Source organism: Physella acuta, unplaced genomic scaffold (genome assembly GCF_028476545.2).
Source record: "Physella acuta isolate Inbredline_101_S28 unplaced genomic scaffold, ASM2847654v3 ptg001329l, whole genome shotgun sequence".
Lineage (NCBI taxonomy): Eukaryota > Metazoa > Mollusca > Gastropoda > Physidae > Physella > Physella acuta.
Genome location: NW_026732844.1, coordinates 28,907 through 49,081, shown reverse-complemented (window position 1 = coordinate 49,081; position 20,175 = coordinate 28,907). Strand labels below are relative to the sequence as shown.

The 20,175-nt window shown below is 38.4% G+C and overlaps 2 protein-coding genes across 3 annotated transcripts; both read right to left on the bottom strand.

The window, feature by feature from the left end:
- Positions 1-16,117, bottom strand: LOC131958479 (putative acyl--CoA ligase YdaB). Of its 2 annotated transcripts, none has more exons than XM_059323547.1 (6): positions 16,027-16,117; positions 10,359-10,516; positions 8,946-9,078; positions 8,424-8,590; positions 1,661-1,713; positions 1-566 (listed from the first exon to the last, which is right to left on the bottom strand). In XM_059323547.1, exons 1-6 carry the CDS (start codon positions 16,039-16,041, stop codon positions 256-258), a joined length of 837 nt encoding a protein of 278 aa, XP_059179530.1. In that variant the 5' UTR covers positions 16,042-16,117; the 3' UTR covers positions 1-255. The 2 variants fall into 2 exon arrangements, with proteins under 2 accessions (XP_059179530.1, XP_059179531.1); XM_059323548.1 differs by lacking the exon at positions 16,027-16,117 and adding an exon at positions 14,178-14,193.
- Positions 16,118-16,386: 269 nt separating this feature from the next.
- Positions 16,387-19,957, bottom strand: LOC131958482 (uncharacterized). The gene is made up of 6 exons (XM_059323558.1): positions 19,895-19,957; positions 19,310-19,464; positions 18,754-18,919; positions 17,559-17,733; positions 16,676-16,880; positions 16,387-16,399 (listed from the first exon to the last, which is right to left on the bottom strand). The coding sequence occupies exons 2-6, from the start codon at positions 19,450-19,452 to the stop codon at positions 16,387-16,389; spliced, it is 702 nt and encodes a 233-aa protein (XP_059179541.1). The 5' UTR covers positions 19,453-19,464; positions 19,895-19,957.
- Positions 19,958-20,175: the final 218 nt, after the last annotated feature.

The window sequence follows — 20,175 nt, the reverse complement described above, 5'->3', positions numbered from 1 at the left end:
TTATATATTTCAGATTATGTAAACCTTGATACAGATCTTTTATATTTCAGATTATGTAAACCTTGATACAGATCTTTTATATTTCAGATCATGTAAACCTTGATACAGATCTTTTATATTTCAGATGGCCAACAATCAGATGGCCAACAATCAGATGGCCAACAATCAGATGGCCAACAATCAGATGGCCAACAATCAGATGGCCAACAATCAGATGGCCAACAATCAGATGGCCAACAATCAGATGGCCAACAATCAGAATGCCAACAAGCCAAGTCGAACAGCGGCCAGCTGGCCAAGTTTTTTCCTGGACAGTTTGGGGAGGGCCTCATCGAAGAACAGCACGTGATCGACGGTGATGTAATAGGAGCCGTCTGACGTCATGCTGTCCTTGACCAGCTGCTTCACGGCCGTCTCCGTCAGATCACTTCCGGGTTTTTTGACCACGCATGCGCAGATGTTCTCCACGTTGATGTCGTCTGGGACCGGAACCGCCATGATCTCGAGTACTTCCGGGTGAGAGCTGATTGGTTTCTCGACCCACGCTGGGTAAGTTAGTACAATGCCTAAAATATTATGGGATGTTAGTACAATGCCTAAAATATTATGGGATGTTAGTACAATGCCTAAAATATTATGGGATGTTAGTACAATGCCTAAAATATTATGGAATGTTAGTACAATGCCTAAAATATTATGGGATGTTAGTACAATGTCTGAAATATTGTGGGATGTTAGTACAATGCCTAAAATATTATGGGGTGTTAGTACAATGCCTAAAATATTATGGGATGTTAGTACAGTGCCTAAAATATTATGGGATGTTAGTACAATGCCTAAAATATTATGGGATATTAGTACAATGTCTAAAATATTATGGGATGTTAGTACAATGTCTAAAATATTATGGGATGTTAGTACAATGCCTAAAATATTATGGGATGTTATTACAATGCCTAAAATATTATGAGATGTTATTACAATGCCTAAAATATTATGGGATGATAGTACAATGCCTAAAATATTATGGTATGTTAGTACAATGCTTAAAATATTATGGGATTTTAGTACAATGCCTAAAATATTATGGGATGTTAGTACAATGCCTAAAATATTATGGGATGTTAGTACAATGCCTAAAATTATATGGGATGTTAGTACAATGCCTAAAATATTATGGGATGTTTTTACAATGCCTAAAATATTATGGGATGTTAGTTAAATGCCTAAAATATTATGGTATGTTAGTACAATGCCTAAAATATTATGGGATGGTTAGTACAATGCCTAAAATATTATAGGATACTAGTACAATGCCTTAAATATTAGGTTAGATTAGTACAATGCCTAAAATGTTATGGGATGTTAGTATAATTCCTAAAATATTATGGGATATTAGTACAATGCCTAAAATATTATGGGATGCTAGTACAATGCCTTTAATATTAGGTTTGGTTAGTTCGATGTCTAAAATGTTACGGATTTTAGTGAAATGTCTAAAATATAAGGGTAAATACAATTCCTAAAATATTAAGTTAAATTAGTACACTTAGGGTAGGTTAGTCAAATGCTTAAAATATATGTCTGAGATAAATGCATCTATCTATAACGTGTCATAAGACACACTTTTTTGGACATTCCCAGTTAACTTGTTTTTTACCTCTAGAAATGACGTCACCACTTCGACCAAACACAAAAACACGACCCTCGGGGCTGCAAAAACAAAAATAAAAAAAAACCCATTGTCAGCTTACTTAGGTACAATACATTCATTTTTTTCAGTGTAGTAAACCGTATACCTTATATGATTTTAATAATCAACGAGCAAAATATTGCAATGTGGAGAATGGAATCGGAGTGGTGTTACTCAGTGGTGAGCGTGGTCGGGTGTTACCCGGTGCGGCACTTAATGGTGTCACCCCCCTCTCAGAGGCGTAGGAACCCTTCCCGGGAACAAACTTTCGATTTGCACCCCCCCCCCCCCCCCTCGAACTTTCGATTTGCCCCCCCCCCCCCACTCAAGTTTTTCTCTATAAATTTTGCTCTTTTTTGCCTTGGTGTCACCGCTCTAAATGGTGTCACCAGGTGGGATCCGCACTCCCCCCCCGACCCCCCCCCCCCTCGCTACGCCTCTGGTGTTACTGTTTTCCTCGTAATATTGCCTGTGCGGAATTATTTTTTTTTTACTAGGGTAAAGGGATACAACCTAAAATATAGTCCAATTTTCGTCTAAGGCATTCACGAATGCATAAAAACAATATAAAACAGGAAATATTTCAATAATTAACAGGTTTAACAAAAGCATTTTAAAGATTGTATTAATATATGCCTTTAGAATTTTTTTATAAACTTAATATTAATTATAACTTAAATGTATTTTAAAGACAAAAAGAAAAGTTTTTGTTTGACAATATTTTTAAGAGGTGCGAGACATCATTAAAAATGTTTATTCAAGTTTATTGTATTAGTGGTTTTAATTTTGGTTTTAGACGATTTCTGATTAAAGTTCCTATTTGTGAAGTCAGCACTAAATGCCAAGCATGGTTGTCAAACCGAAAAGTCCCGAGTTCGAACCCACAGCAACCCAGCTAGGAGAAAATTCCCCAAAACCAAACAACTTGTAGTTCCTTCCTGGATGGACAAAGGCTATGGAAGCAAATTGAACAAGAAAAGCTGGCTTTTCGGAATCAATGGTTTACATGGCGCATAACAGGTTGACACGCAATTAATACTAATAGTTTCGCTGTCTGACAAGAACGCTCTGTCTGACAAGAACGCTCTAGAGAAAACACAAGCAAAATAAAAACATGCACAGTAATTCGAAAAACGAAATATGACGTCGACACATTTAGCGTAGAGTAGAACATAATCTCAAACCAGAGAGTGCACACAGTAATATGACGTCATTGATTATCGCGTAAACATTGAAAAAAAGGAAATGTTGTCTAATCTAAATGGTTTGCGTGAAGAGTTTCTTGCATACAATTCTTCGGGTAGGGGCGAAGCCCCACCCCCCGCGTAAGAACGTCTGAGCCCCCCCCCCTCCCCAACTCAAAAGAAATTTCCTCATCGATACTCTATAATAAAATTACAGCCTAATTAATGTGTCTAATCTAAAAAGTGGTTTTCTTGCAATGGGAAGGTAGACATGTTTTTTTTTTTGGGGGGGTTGGGGGGGAGGGGTGGAGGGGTGGGGGGGGGGTGGTGTGTAGGGGTGGGGGGTGGTGTGTGGGGGGGTGGGTTGGTTTCAGTGTTTCTTTCAGACTTTTTCCTCCCCGGAGAGGGGTGGGGGGTACTTGAAATTTTCGGGGGCGGGGGTAGAATATTCTGGGAGGGGGCGGACACTGGAAAAAGTATATAATTATATTTCGTTGAATGGGACGGTAGACATGTTTTTTTTGGGGGGGTGGGGGGTGGGGGGGCGGTGTGTGGAGGGGGTGGTGTGTGGGGGTGAGGGGTTGGGGTGGGGGTGGTGTGTGGTGGGGGGTGGGGGTGGTGTGTGGGGGTGGGGGGTGGGGTGGGGGTGGTGTGTGGGGGGTGGGTTGGTTTTAGTTTAGAGAAAAGAGACAGCACTATCAGCCTAGCGCCCGTTGTACCCTTCCTCAACGGGCCATTTATCTAGTACTTAATAGTTTTGGAGAAAATCTTAAAGGGAAATAATCTGTGTTTATGCAAACAAAAAACTGAAAAATTAAATGGTAATGTAACAGAAAATGAGATTGATTGCATTTAATTAAAAAATAAATACTAAAATAAAATAGGGTCCTTAGTTAGTTTAGGCATAGTTTATAGATTTCAAGTTAATAATTGAGTATAGATTAATTTTACATACATTTTAAATAAATGAAAGTAGGCTACATGTAAGAAAGAGGCTTTACTATTGTAATCTGTATCAGTCCTCAGAAGCCGATGATGAAAACTGTAATACTAAGCGAACATGCAAGGCAAACTGACGCTGTAACTTACATGTCGGAGGCGAAAAAAAACAAACAAAAGACAACCCAATGGGAACAGGGCTAGGGTAAGGACTTGGGTAAGGGCTTGATATAAGGTTAGGATTATTATTGTTATAGTCAGGGTGATGCTAAGGAAAATGTGGCTATAATTAGGATTAGTGTTATGCTCAAGGTTAGGCTAAAACTAATGTCTAGAGTTGGTTTTGGTTTTGTGTTAAGTTTTAGGCTGAGGTGAATGCTTAGGATTTGGTCATTTTTTGTAAGGTTAGGATTAAGGAACTATATAGGTATAGAGTTTGAGTTAGAATTAGGATCATAACATGAGGGGGGGTAATTACCTAGGGGTGGTAAATGACTGTGGGGTAATTGTTCCGGGTGGTAAATACGGGGGGGGGGGGGGGTAATGTCCTCTGGCCATGGCAATAGGGGAATAAAAGATCTGGAGAGCGATACTAGAAAGATGGGTTACCGCTGGGTACAGTTGAAGAAATTAACGGGGCCAGGAAAGCTCTTATCGGTAGACTCTGGTCAATTTTGATGACATGCATATATCATAGCGTGATACGATGCACGTCGTAATGGGATGCTGTGACTTTGTCCTTGTGGTCCCCAGGCCTATGTCCTAATGGGACTAAAGACCTATGTCCTAGTAGGACGACAGACCTCTGTCCTACTGAGACGACAGGACTGTCTTATTGGGACTAAGTAATAATGGGACAACAGGACTATGTCTTATTGGGACTATGTAATAATGGGACAACAGGACTGTCTTATTGGGACTATGTAATAATGGGACAATAGAACTATGTCTTATTGGGACTATGTAATAATGGGACAACAGGACTATGTCTTATTGGGACTATGTAATAATGGGACAACAGGACTGTCTTATTGGGACTATGTAATAATGGGACAATAGAACTATGTCTTATTGGGACTATGTAATAATGGGACAACAGGACTATGTCTTATTGAGACTATGTAATAATGGGACAACAGGACTATGTCTTATTGGGACTATGTAATAATGGGACAATAGAACTATGTCTTATTGGGACTATGTAATAATGGGACAACAGGACTGTCTTATTGGGACTATGTAATAATGGGACAACAGGACTATGTCTTATTGGGACTATGTAATAATGGGACAAATGGACTATGTCTTATTGGGACTATGTAATAATGGGACAACAGGACTATGTCTTATTGGGACTATGTAATAATGGGACAACAGGACTATGTCTTATTGGGACTATGTAATAATGGGACAACAGGACTATGTCTTATTGGGACTATGTAATAATGGGACAACAGGACTATGTCTTATTGGGACTATGTAATAATGGGACAACAGGACTATGACCTAGTGGGACGACAGTTTCTTCCAGGCATCTTCCATGTATGAGTGTGTGAATTGTTGCTAAGTGTATGAGGGACCCATGTATGAGTGTATGAATTGTTGATGAGTGTAATAGGGACACATGTATGAGTGTGTGAATTGTTGCTGAGTGTATGAGGGACACATGTATGAGTGTGTGAATTGTTGCTGAGTGTATGAGGGACCCATGTATGAGTGGGTGAATTGTTGCTGAGTGTATGAGGGACCAATGTATGAGTGGGTGAATTGTTGCTGAGTGTATGAGGGACCCATGTATGAGTGGGTGAATTGTTGCTGAGTGTATGAGGGACCCATGTATGAGTGTGTGAATTGTTGCTGAGTGTATGAGGGACCCATGTATGAGTGCGTGAATTGTTGCTGAGTGTATGACGGACCCATGTATGAGTGGTTGAATTGTTGCTGAGTGTATGAGGGACCCATGTATGAGTGTGTGAATTGTTGCTGAGTGTATGAGGGACCCATGTATGAGTGGGTGAATTGTTGCTGAGTGTATGAGGGACCAATGTATGAGTGTGTGAATTGTTGCTGAGAGTATGAGGGTCCCATGTATGAGTGGTTGAATTGTTGCTGAGTGTATGAGGGACCCATGTATGAGTGGGTGAATTGTTGCTGAGTATATGAGGGACCCATGTATGAGTGTGTGAATTGTTGCTGAGTGTATGAGGGACCCATGTATGAGTGTGTGAATTGTTGCTGAGTGTATGAGGGACCCATGTATGAGTGTGTGAATTGTTGCTGAGTGTATGACGGACCCATGTATGAGTGGGTGAATTGTTGCTGAGTGTATGAGGGACCAATGTATGAGTGTGTGAATTGTTGCTGAGTGTATGAGGGACCCATGTATGAGTGGGTGAATTGTTGCTGAGTGTATGAGGGACACATGTATGAGTGGGTGAATTGTTACTGAGTGTATGAGGGACCCATGTATGAGTGGGTAAATTGTTGCTGAGTGTATGAGGGACCCATGTATGAGTGGGTGAATTGTTGCTGAGTGTTTGAGGGACCCATGTGTGGGTCTCAGTGCTACCGTCCTTCCCGTGTTTAGTGAGGTGTATGGTGTAAGGGCCGTGTGTTGTCGTGACACTGCATGGTTGTGACATCGAAACTATCCGATGATAAGCAGCGTTTGTTTCAGACTTTTTTTTTCGTGGGGCAGGGGGCGGGGCGGACACTGTAAAAAATATATATTTTCTGTATAAATTCTATTTAGTTGGGGGGAGGGCGGTAGGCTGTCTTCAGGGGTTTGGGGAAGAGATGCCTGAAAGAAACTTTCATGATAAGAACCACATGTTTGCTATGCCGTGATTTACACGCAGGAGATGTTGACTGCTAATAATTTGTCTAATGCAGGGGTCGGCAACCTTTTGAAGCGGAAGAGCCAAAAGTTACAATTTTCAAAATTTCCCTGGTTTTAAAGAGCCACTAACATTTTTTTATTTCAAATATTTTATCTTTTTATTAAGATTATTAGTATTTGTTCAAGGATGTGAAGAGCCGCATCTTGATATCAAAAGAGCCGCATGCGGCTCGCGAGCCGCAGGTTGCCGACCCTGGTCTAATGAACTCCTCTCAACGACTTTGGCACATAGGTACCAATATCAAGTGCGCAAACTCAAGTCAAAATTAATGGTAGATCTGGTAGATAGATCAAGATCCATCAAACATAAAGTAATATTGAAAGACACCATAACTGCTTTTCCAACACATCACCAAATAATGTTTCGAAAGTCTAAAAAATATTGTCAAATAAAAACTCTTATTTTTGTCTTTACAATACCTTTAACTTATAATTGACAATAAGTTAAAAAAAAGTTTTAAGGCATATTTTAATACAATCGTTATAAATAGTTTGTTAAAATGTTATTTATTGAAATATTTCCTGTTTTGGTTTTGTTTTTATGAATTCATAAATGCCTTAGACAAAAATTGGACAATTTTTTTAGGTTATTTCCCTTTAAAATAGTAAAAAAAATAATTCAGCACAAGCAATATTACGCGGAAAACAAAGTAACACCACCGGCACCATAATGATATATACATTTTAAGGGTGAAAAATAAATTACAATGTAGGCTATATTAAAAGATTTTTTTTAACTTTCACGTAGGAAGACATTAAACAATAATCCAAAGTTTTAAAACAGATAATTCGCAAAAGATTATCTTGCTTTAGGGTATAAAAATTAGTCTTAATGGGTATTAGTGCTACCTCATTTTTACAGTATTTGAAATCATACATTTTTCTTCATGGGGGTGGGGGAGGGGGTTATTACGTTCGTCTGGAGGAAAAGGTGAGGGGGGGGGGGGGAGAAGGTGGCGTTGGACGTGCTTCGGGGGTTGGGGAAAGAGAGAAATGACTGAAAGAAACTCTGTTGGAGTTCCGGTGCATATCTATACAAGTACACACCTATACTTTATTACTCTATGTAACATATTTGTCTTTGAAGATGTGCCTAGTAATTTCCATTTAAAAAAAAAAAACCTAATGTGCCGACCAAACGCCTTTTTAAAAAGATATTTATTTAGTGAATTTTTACATAAAAGCTTGTTATATATATATATATATATATATATATATATATATATATATATATATATATATATATATATATATATATATATATATATGTATATATAATGTGCTTTTATTTAATTTTAAAGAGAATCATTTTATTTTCTTCTTTTAATGTATAATTAAAAGCCTGTTTTAATAAATATTTTCTTTTAAAAATACATTTTACATTTTTATACAGTAAGTTCACGATCATCTATCACCAGTAAACGGATCAGAGAACATCCCCCCCCCCCTTTTCCGGACAAAATAGAAGAAAAATTATAAAGTATCTTAGAGAAAATACATACTTTAACCAGTTACGCCTAGCTTCTGCACCCCCCCCCCCCTCCCCGGAAATTTTAGACCCACCCCCCGAAAATTAATTTACACAGTCCCTCCCCCGGAGAAAAAAGGCTGGAATAAACACTAGTCGCCCACCTCCCTAAAGTTTCAAGCCCCTCCCCCCACCTCCGGAGATAAAACGTCTGAAAGAAGCACTGATAGTGACACACACCTCAAATACCCAGCATCCGCGGATATGAACCATCCGTCCCTCCACCAGACGGCGTCCGTCCGGTCCGGCTCTCCGACGTAGCGCGTGAAAAGGGTCGGTGACCTGATGACTATGGTTCCTGACACTCCGGCACCGACCTCTCGGAGTTCCTCGTCCAGGATGCGGATCTGACGTCACACATGCCATGATGACAGAGATATAACGGGTTAATGAGTTCATTTTCTAAGGGTTGATTTCATAAAACGCATCATATGGCTTTGAAAAAAAAAACAACGTCTGCATGCGTCGAGAAAATAAAACGTTTGGGTAACCATTACAATCACAATGATATTTTAAGCCTAAACAAAAACCAACAAAAAAAATTAGACCCACTCATAATATCAAATTAACCGCCTCTGCTAACCCCTAACCTAGCTCGACACTATACAAATAAATCCGTCTAAACTATCCCGTACAAAATCAGCATAAAATTTAGCAAAAACGAGCGAAACTAGATGACGTACTGAACGAAACGCAACTGACCTCAACACCTTCTACGGGAAATCCCGCATCAAATGGTGCGAAATCGTCTCCATCGTTTATTTCATTGACAGACACACACAAAGGTTCGGAGCCAAAGAACATGATATAGAGCTTAGAACTGAAGGTTCGGATCCTGTAGAGGATTGGAAAAAAAAATTAGGAAAAATTTAGGAATAAATAAAAAAATAAAAAACTGAAAAATTGTTTTACGGGAAGAGACTCCGGTAATAAAACAAACAAAAAAACTTTTTAATTACTCGTTAGGAAACAATTATTTCTTTGTAGTTTTTTTTTTAAGTTACATCAGCAATTGACTTTCCATTTTAAAAAATCGTGGAAAAATCGTGGTAACTATGACAACTGCGGCCATCTTGAAAAATTAACCTCTTCGTTAGACTTCCACCATTCATAAAGTATTATATTTTAAGCCAAATAAACAATGAGTTCATAATCTTCTACGTTATTTTGGGATACTCCGCTAACATTTTTAACCATAGTTACCTGTCGTAAACAGCCCTTGTGATTGGCTGAACCCAGGAATTACATCACCATAGTTACCTGTCGTAAACAGCCCTTGTGATTGGCTGAACCCAGGAACACCATCACCATAGTTACCTGTCGTAAACAGCCCTTGTGATTGACTTAACCCAGGAATTACATCACCATAGTTACCTGTCGTAAACAGCCCTTGTGATTGGCTGAACCCAGGAATTACATCACCATAGTTACCTGTCGTAAACAGCCCTTGTGATTGACTTAACCCAGGAATTACATCACCATAGTTACCTGTCGTAAACAGCCCTTATGATTGACTTAACCCAGGAACCCCATCACCATAGTTACCTGTCGTAAACAGCCCTTGTGATTGGTTGAACCCAGGAGTTACATCACCATAGTTACCTGTCGTAAACAGCCCTTGTGATTGGCTGAACCCAGGAACCACATCACCATAGTTACCTGTTGTAAACAGCCCTTGTGATTGACTTAACCCAGGAATTACATCACCATAGTTACCTGTCGTAAACAGCCCTTGTGATTGACTTAACCCAGGAATTACATCACCATAGTTACCTGTCGTAAACAGCCCGTGTGACTGACTTAACCCAGGAATTACATCACCAGAGTTACCTGTCGTAGACAGCCCTTGTGATTGGCTGAACCCAGGAATTACATCACCATAGTTACCTGTCATAAACAGCCCTTTTTATTGGCTGAACCTAGGAAGCCCATCACCATAGTTACCTGTCGTAAACAGCCCTTTTGATTGGCTAAACCCAGGAATTACATCACCATAGTTACCTGTCGTAAACAGCCCTTGTGATTGACTTAACCCAGGAACCCCATCACCATAGTTACCTGTCGTAAATAGCCCTTGTGATTGGCTGAACCCAGGAACCCCATCACCATAGTTACCTGTCGTAAACAGCCCTTGTGATTGGCTGACCACCCGTGCAAGCCGTGTCCACGTATTTGCCGGTCGCGCTTTTTCTTGTCTCGACCACGTGACTCATCTCGGCCACCGTGGCCAGCGCGTGGGTCAACTTCTCAGCGTCCTTGACCTTCATGTTAAACTGGGAAAGAGAAAAAAACGAACTGTTATGCGAGGAACAATTTTTATTAATAAAATTCTTTGTTTCAGATATTCCGATCAATACTAAAACATAGATTTTGCAGACAGTGAGCGTACATTGTAAGAAATAGCAAAGCTGTAGAAATAAAATACATTCAGGTGCTTATGACGAATATAAAAGTAAAAAACAAACAAACAAACAAAAACTATATTAATGATGTAAATAGTATTAATGATGTAAGTAGTAAATAAATGTATACCGACCTACAAAATAAACCTCTAACTTATTACACCAAGAAAAGGGAGCAGGGAGGGAGGGCGGGGGGGAGGGGGTAACATTCGAATTCCCAATATACACAAGATTAAAGGTGAAGAATCGATCGTTCTATTTGTATGAGAAAAGAAATGCAACAAAACCAATGCCTCGAATCTGATACTAACGGATAAATATCAAGTCACATTAATTACCATAGACAGTCATCAGACCAAAACACTTAGACTCTACTTCATCTGCCTAGCATAATAAACGGTCTATACCTGCCCGTCATAAGATAGTGTATTTATCTGCACTACATTAACACAGTCTGGAACTGTAACATACAGTTTCAGTAATACAGAAAAACAGTAGAAGACAATGTAGCATGATATAACGTTGTAACACGTTCCTTAGAGTTCCCTGAGATAGATAACATTGTAGCAAGTTCCTTAGAGTTCCCTGAGATAGATAACATTGTAGCAAGTTCCTTAGAGTTTACTGACTAATGTAGAAAACATTGTAGCAAGTTCCTTAGAGTTTACTGACTAATGTCGATAACATTGTAGCAAGTTGATTAGAGTTTACTGACTAATGAAGTTAACATTGCAAGTTCTAAAGAGTTTACTGACTAATGTAGATAACATTGTAACAAGTTCCTTAGAGTTTACTGACTAATGTAGATAACATTGTAGCAAGTTTCTTAGAGTTTACTGACTAATCTAGAAAACATTGTAACAAGTAGCGCCCTAGGCAAAACTTATTAAAACGCCCCCTTTCGCACAAATTAATTACTAAAACATGTAAAAGAAAATAATTAATTAAAAGTGACATTAATTTATTATCAATTGCATACACGTAGACATCAAAATCAAATTTTACTTGCCTCCTTCGTCGCAAAAGTTTGTACTGATTCTTTCAATTCCAGTTTGCAAGCGTAATCGCATTCTATTGAAATTGTTGCTAAATCTACGAGTCTACTTTGTACTTAACGTGTTGGGCTCTCTGCAGACCTCCCAAGGTGAGTTCCAGAAAGGAACTTACCTGTTTTAAGCTTGACTGTCTTTAGTTACAATTGTAAAATTTCTGTATTGTCTGATTATGTAACGATTTTTTTTTGAAAAATAAAAGGCTATATATTTTAATGTAATAGATTCCAGCCTACAATTTTCATATGAGAATCCTTAAGGAGAGGGCGAACTTTTGAAAAAGACTCATAATTTAATTAGATGATTAGTTTGCGACTAAGACGATTTTAGACGCATTTGTTGCACTTTCTCATTATGTATATCTATTAACATTAAGTATTGCAATCTACAACGGCTAATGATGTATTTGTTTTTCAAATTTATAATGCTTAAGTAAACCTACCAAACTATTTTGTTTAGAACTTCTGTTCTATATAATGTTTTACAATAGCTAATAATAACTTAAAGTTGTATTTATATATAAGAGGTCAATGAATGTAAAGTTAAGCAATGAATTATCTCCCATTTGGAAATTCAAATACCAAAAGTTTATTCAAAGGAAATAACTTTCACAATAGTAGCTAAATTAACCTAGTGTAACTAAGACATTCTTACAAAAACACAATAAAATGATCTAAATTTCATTATATAAAATTATAACAAATCTTTTATATTATATTTATGTAGCCTGTCAAAAAAATATATTTTACTAATTTACTACTTAACTGTATGTTTTGTTTGATAGTCTAAACACGTTAGCTTTGTTATAACATATTTCTAGTCAATATAGATGACATACGTAAAATTGATACTACAATGAAGCCATTAATCTACAGGTATGATTCTCTTATTTGAGACGATAGAAAACACCAAGCGCGCCTCCTAGCAGCCCCCTCTCTTCCTCCCCAGGCATATCGCTACCACACCCACCTCTACATCGTCTATCGAGCTGTGGTTCACGCTAAATGTTTATAATCGTGATCAGGGCTTAGTGACGGCTATTAGGGGCAGATAATTTAGTTTTAAACGATTTTAAACTTAGGGGAGGTAACTAAGAGGAAGCTGCTATTATGGGGGGTGGGGGTAGGGTAAGGTTTGGGGGAAAGGGGGGGGTGTTTATCGTCCTTGACGACCTACTGGGCTCCCGGTCAAAAACCCCCTGGACATAAATCCCCTGGAAATAAACCCCCCGACATAAACACCCTGGACAAAAACCCCCGCGACATAAACCCCCCCCCCGGATAATAACCCATGGACTGAGGTTTATATAAAGAAATAATAACAATGATGTGAACCAAAAAAAATTTAAAAATTTACATTAAATTAATTTAATTTTTTACGACTAAGAAAATAGTTTCTACCTTAAAAAATGCTATTCGAAATCAAGGAGAGACCTTAGTTGTATTTGATCAAAGATCGGGCACCGACGACACCTTACATATAGGTCATCCACATGTGGGAGCCGTGCGGATCAAAGCAACACATTTTTAACAATACAAAAGATGTGATAGATTCACCGGCGGAAGCTTGGTTCATATCCACCTTGGCACACAGAAGCATGGTATAAATACGACAACAAATTTATTTCTCAACAAATTATATAATTTCTGGAATGGAGTTCGTTCAATCCAATAAAGGCAATTTAAAGATGATTTTTGAAGGCTATTTTTATGTCAAGCAAAAAGATCTGGCGAACGGCGTTGTCATTTGAGTGTGCCAAAAGACGCAACAAGACAGAATGCAAAGTTAAGATAAAGATTCATGGTGAACAGCTTGTTGGACGTTGTAATGAACATTCGCATGGACCAGATCCATCTCAACTTGAGTATTTGCGAGGCATCGCTCACGATCTGTCTTTTTAAAGTTATAATAAAAATAAAACAGTTTTATATATTAATTTTGGTTCTCATCATCTTTGGTTTTTCCTTATATAAACCAAAATTGGGGGTTTTTGTCCAGGGGGTTTATATTGCGGGGTGTTTTAGTCCAGTGGGTTTATGTCGCGGGGGGGGGGTTGACTGGACACCGACCTACTGATAGTGTTTTAAAGCATACTAGCCGACCCGCGGCGTATTATACGTATTATACGCCGCTACTTAGTTTTATTTTCTACTTTTCAGTAATTCAGTAATTCATAATTCATCCCCCCTAGGGATGGCGCCCTAGGCGACCGACTAGTTCGCCTTATAGGTAGCGCCGGCCCCTGCCTAGATGACAAGTTCCTTAGAGTTCCCTGACTAAGTTAGATGTCAAAACGTTCCTTATAGTTCCCTGTCTCATCTAAATGACGATGGAACAAGTTCCTCACCTCACAGAATTCTCTCTCTAACGTACACAACAACAGGTTGTATTTATATTGCAGGAATCCTCTAGGCATTCACAAGAGAACTGTATCGAGCCCCGGTAATATTCCGTGTATCAACCTCCCAAATAATACTTACCTCATAGAGTTCCATGTCCAATGTAGATGACAAGTTCCTTACCTCATAGAGTTCTATGTCCAATGTTCCTTACCTCATAGAGTTCCATGTCCAATGTAGATGACATACAAGTTCCTTACCTCATAGAGTTCCATGTCCAATGTAGATGACATACAAGTTCCTTACCTCATAGAGTTCCATGTCCAATGTAGATGACAAATTCCTTACCTCATAGAGTTCCATGTCCAATGTAGATGACAAGTTCCTTACCTAATAGAGTTCCATGTCCAATGTAGATGACAAGTTCCTTACCTCATAGAGTTCCATGTCCAATGTTCCTTACCTCATAGAGTTCCATGTCCAATGTAGATGACAAGTTCTTTACCTCATAGAGTTCCATGTCCAATGTAGATGACATACAAGTTACTTACCTCATAGTGTTCCATGTCCAATGTAGATGACAAGTTCCTTACCTCATAGAGTTCCATGTCCAATGTAGATGACATACAAGTTCCTTACCTCATAGAGTTCCATGTCTAATGTAGATGACAAGTTCCTTACCTCATAGAGTTCCATGTCCAATGTAGATGACATACAAGTTCCTTACCTCATAGAGTTCCATGTCCAATGTAGATGACAAGTTCCTTACCTCATAGAGTTCCATGTCCAATGTAGATGACAAGTTCCTTACCTCATAGAGTTCCATGTCTAATGTAGATGACATACAAGTTCCTTACCTCATAGAGTTCCATGTCCAATGTAGATGACATACAAGTTCCTTACCTCATAGAGTTCCATGTCCAATGTAGATGACATACAAGTTCCTTACCTCATAGAGTTCCATGTCCAATGTAGATGACATACAAGTTCTTTACCTCATAGAGTTCCATGTCCAATGTAGATGACAAGTTCCTTACCTCATAGAGTTCCATGTCTAATGTAGATGACATACAAGTTCCTTACCTCATAGAGTTCCATGTCCAATGTAGATGACATACAAGTTCCTTACCTCATAGAGTTCCATGTCTAATGTAGATGACAAGTTCCTTACCTCATAGAGTTCCATGTCCAATGTAGATGACAAGTTCCTTACCTCATAGAGTTCCATGTCCAATGTAGATGACATAGAAGTTCCTTACCTCATAGAGTTCCATGTCCAATGTAGATGACTTACAAGTACCTTACCTCATAGAGTTCCATGTTCAATGTAGATGACAAGTTCCTTACCTCATAGAGTTCCATGTCCAATGTAGATGACAAGTTCCTTACCTCATAGAGTTCCATGTCCAATGTAGATGACACACAAGTTCCTTACCTCATAGAGTTCCATGTCCAATGTAGATGACATACAAGTTCCTTACCTCATAGAGTTCCATGTCCAATGTAGATGACATGTTCCTTACCTCATAGAGTTCCATGTCCAATGTAGATGACATACAAGTTCCTTACCTCATAGAGTTCCATGTCCAATGTAGATGACATACAAGTTCCTTACCTCATAGAGTTCCATGTCTAATGTAGATGACAAGTTCCTTACCTCATAGAGTTCCATGTCCAATGTAGATGACAAGTTCCTTACCTAATAGAGTTCCATGTCCAATGTAGATGACATACAAGTTCCTTACCTCATAGAGTTCCATGTCCAATGTAGATGACATGTTCCTTACCTCATAGAGTTCCATGTCCAATGTAGATGACAAGTTCCTTACCTCATAGAGTTCCATGTCCAATGTAGATGACATACAAGTTCCTTACCTCATAGAGTTCCATGTCCAATGTAGATGACAAGTTCCTTACCTCATAGAGTTCCATGTCTAATGTAAATGACATGTTCCTTACCTCATAGAGTTCCATGTCCAATGTTCCTTACCTCATAGAGTTCCATGTCCAATGGCACCCACAAGTCTGGCAATATTCTCGTGGTGCCAACCAGGTTGTCAAAGGGAAACGCCCCAGCGATGTACCACGGGAACGGGTTGTAGCTGCCGGGTTGACAGGGTTGGATTGAAATAACAAAATGAAATGTTGGTGTTTTTTAAGAGTATTGTGAAGGGTTTGTTAACGTTCCTGTGTTTAGACTTACCTTTGGTTATAAATAAACATAATTCGCTTGTTAATATCTGTCTCAAACGTTATTTATACCACGAATTTTAATTACACATTTTAAAATTATTTTTTGTAAAGCATTGCACCTATTATACTACTTTGACATAAATTGGCTCGACAGTTCTTACACTGATTTTCTAACAATAAATAAAATTATCAACTATTAAAGCAAAGAAAAAACAAAACAAAAACATAAACATAACTCCAGCAAATTATTACAGCCGATTAAAAAAAACAAAGAAGAAAAAGAAAAAAAAAATCAGCAACAGCATTCCTTCAACTTCTTGCAGTCAATTATAAACAAGTCAAAAAAAAAAAAAAAAAAAAACCACAGCCTTCCCCCCTCCCCAATTGGAAAAAGAAAAAAAAATAGCAAAAAAAAAAACCCCCAACAGCAACAGCAAGCCACCCACTTTTTCTCGCCACACGGCACAGCTTTATCCAGGACGCGAGCCTGGGCTGTGAGGGCGCCGTGGGACACCTCACACAGCTTGGGGCGCGCCACGGTGTCGGGGTGCATGGAGGTGCCGACCACCGCCCCGTCTGCCGGTCCCACAGATCGATCCTGGTATTCCCCACGGTAGTCGGCGAGTCTCTCCAGGAACGTGACGTCATCTGCTGGGAAAAATATAGCGCTGAGTAGTGATTGTTCAAGTTAGAGGAAGGGTGGTGTGGTGGAGAAGGGGTAGAAACGGAGGGGTAGAAGTGGGAGTGATTGTTTTAAGAAATAATAATGACTTCTAACAACACACCTGAGCTGAAATAAATACTGTGAAATTACTATATACAAGAACAAAAAATAAAAAGCGTTGCTTTACTTAGTGAAGCCTCTTATTTTCTATATATTTATGCGTAGACATTTTCAGTGGCATTTATATTATAACAGCCCCATAAGTGATTACAACACTCCAATTACAGCAGCCCTAAGTATAATTACAGCATGATTTACAGTTTTACTGTAAATCATAATTTATCAGATTTATCAGTAAATCAGATTTACTGTAACCATAATTACAGAGATGATTTCAGCAGCCCCTAATATGATTACAGCAGTCCCAGGTAATAATCTTACGGTTATTTTTAGTTTTCTTTAAAGGATTAAGTCCACGGCCATTACATGATTAGTATGGGGGCTGTGTGAACGGGGGTGGGGTGGGACAGGAATTATAAAGGGTAATGTTTTACTCCCACATAACTTTAACGATGCTCAGCATAAAGTCGTAATTAGTGTGACGTCACCATCAAGCAACAGACTGAAACACGTCTAGACCTAGTCGAGGTATCAGACGGACTAACCTGCGTGTCTGTTGGTCAACAACAGCGTCGTCAAGCTCGGCATGGCCCGCATCCGGACACTGGCGATGAACCTGTTCACCGGATCCAACTTCGCCGCGTGTTTGAAGATCTCCCACATTTCGCTGCCCTCGTCGTTTGAGAGTATGAGGAATTTTGCCTGAGACAAATTCACGGTCTGAAAATAATTTGAGAGTATGAGGAATTTAGCCTGAGACAAATTCACGGTCTGAAAATAATTTGAGAGTATGAGGAATTTTGCCTGGGACAAATTCACGGTCTGAAAATAATTTGAGAGTATGAGGAATTTTGCCTGAGAAAAATTCACGGTCTGAAAATAATTTGAGAGTATGAGGAATTTTGCCTGGGACAAATTCACGGTCTGAAAATAATTTGAGAGTATGAGGAATTTTGCCTGGGACAAATTCACAGTCTGAAAATAATTTGAGAGTACGAGGAATTTAGCCTGAGACAAATTCACGGTCTGAAAATAATTGGAGACTATGATGAATCTGGACTGAGGTGAATACACGGCCTAATTTGAAATCATGAGACAAATATCTCCGGACGCAATCACATTTTTTTTTAGTAGTCTCTGAAATTCCTTTTAAGTAATAATTGTATAGATGTATTTTAATACAGCAATGCCCTCACATGAAAATTTTTAAACACATACAAATATCAGTAAAATATTATAAGCCATGTATGTTGGGTCGCATCTACTCTTCTAATTTTAATGCACGCTAGACGACGAGTTTTTCGTTGGAAAACGGTCAGCTTGCTACACCATCAACTGGATGATGTCAAAATTGTTGATACTTGTAGATTTAAAACATACGATGTACAGATAATTACATAGATAATTAGTAGGACGGCGTGTTCGAACGGTAGAGCGTTTGACTGCTTGCTCAAAGATTTCCAGTTGGGATCCTAGTTTTGACATGTGAATGTAGCACGTTCCCGAGTCCACTCAGCTATGATGGGTACCTGACTTACGTTGGGGAAAGTAAGGCGGCTGGGCATAGTGCTGAACACACCATCCCTACATTTGACAAGGTCATAAACATATTAAGTCTTCTTCATATGCTCAACGAGTTGCTGTCTAAAGAGGAATCTTTTTCTTTTTAACTTTTACATATAAAATAACATCTAAATTGATGCTGATCAGGAGACTGATTAATAATTGCAAGTAGATTACCTGGACAATGATGTCAGAAGTGCTAAACAATTTCTCCATCGAGATGTGGACGCCCCCCGCAAGTAACACGCCAAAACTGGCCACCCAGAATTCAAGGCTTAGGGGGGTGGACACGACAACGTAGTCGCCTTTCTTCACACCTGCCTGTCTCAACACGTGCGCGTACCTGTGTGTGTTTAAAGACAGGTTGTGTGACCTCAGGAATATTTTCAAAACCTTGAGTGTGAATTATTTTTAAAATATTTTTTTTAAAAGTTGCACACTTTTGATTTTAAGAAGATACTGTAATCTAAACATCACAATTTGAATTACTCTGAATTATATGTCGAAAAACCTGCACAGAGCTACTTTAGGAATAAAAAGAAAAAAAAACAAATATACATACAATTTATAAATGGCTGACCATATTGTAATTTACCAGAGCAGCCATTATAAATAAATAAATTATTAACTAAAAAAAGCTGCTCAAGTTTAAAACGACACCCCATTCCAAAATAAATGTAAGCATTTTTTTTGAAAATTAAGATTAAAAAAAAAATTAAATTGAAGTTATTACTTTGATGCCAAATTCCAGAGCTCTGTAAAGGTCAAGGATTTTCTGGACATTTTCCCGTCATACGTCACGACAGCCTCTCTGTCTGGATACCGTCGACAGACCTCATCCAGCATGGATACAAACGTGGATGGATGGCCCTCCATATTCTCGCGGTACTAGAAGAAAACATTACAAAAATTTGTCTTACACCTATAGTAAAGTATTCTGTTTTTTTTAATTAATTACACGCTTCAAGTAAGACTGCCATTTTGTTTAATTTTCGCTCTAGAAATATTTCCAAACAGTTTTTCGCGATCGACGCTTTTACTTTTACTATTATAGTTAATACAAAATGTATTATTATTTAATTTTTGTGCATTTAAAAGCTTGTTATTTTAAAAGTTTACAAATAAATCTCGTTTCAATGTTAAGGGAGATGAATGAAAATAAAATGAAAAATCTACAGAAATTCTGTTAGTTTTTGAAGTAAAATGCATTCATTTTATAACAGTTTAGTTTGACAAAATTTTAATTTATAAACTATGCAAAAAATGCTTCATATAAATGTAAAATTTTAAAAAAAAGAAAGAATTTCACCGAACTTACTAAAGCGAGAATTTTAACTTCGTTGGTTGAGTTCAAACAAACAGCAATTTTATTTTATTTTCCCCCCGAGACTGGCTTTAAACAACCGTTTTATATGAGCACGTTAATGGACACACGATACACCTGCTCATGTGTCCTATTCCAGTCACAATGAAGCTCAGGTGACCAACACAGTACTCACCTACGAAACACGACACGTGAGGGATGTTAGAGGTCGTTTAGTGTTCGACTGTGTGAAGTGTGAGTAATACGTTTTTTTTTGCCAACTTTGTTTTTAAAAC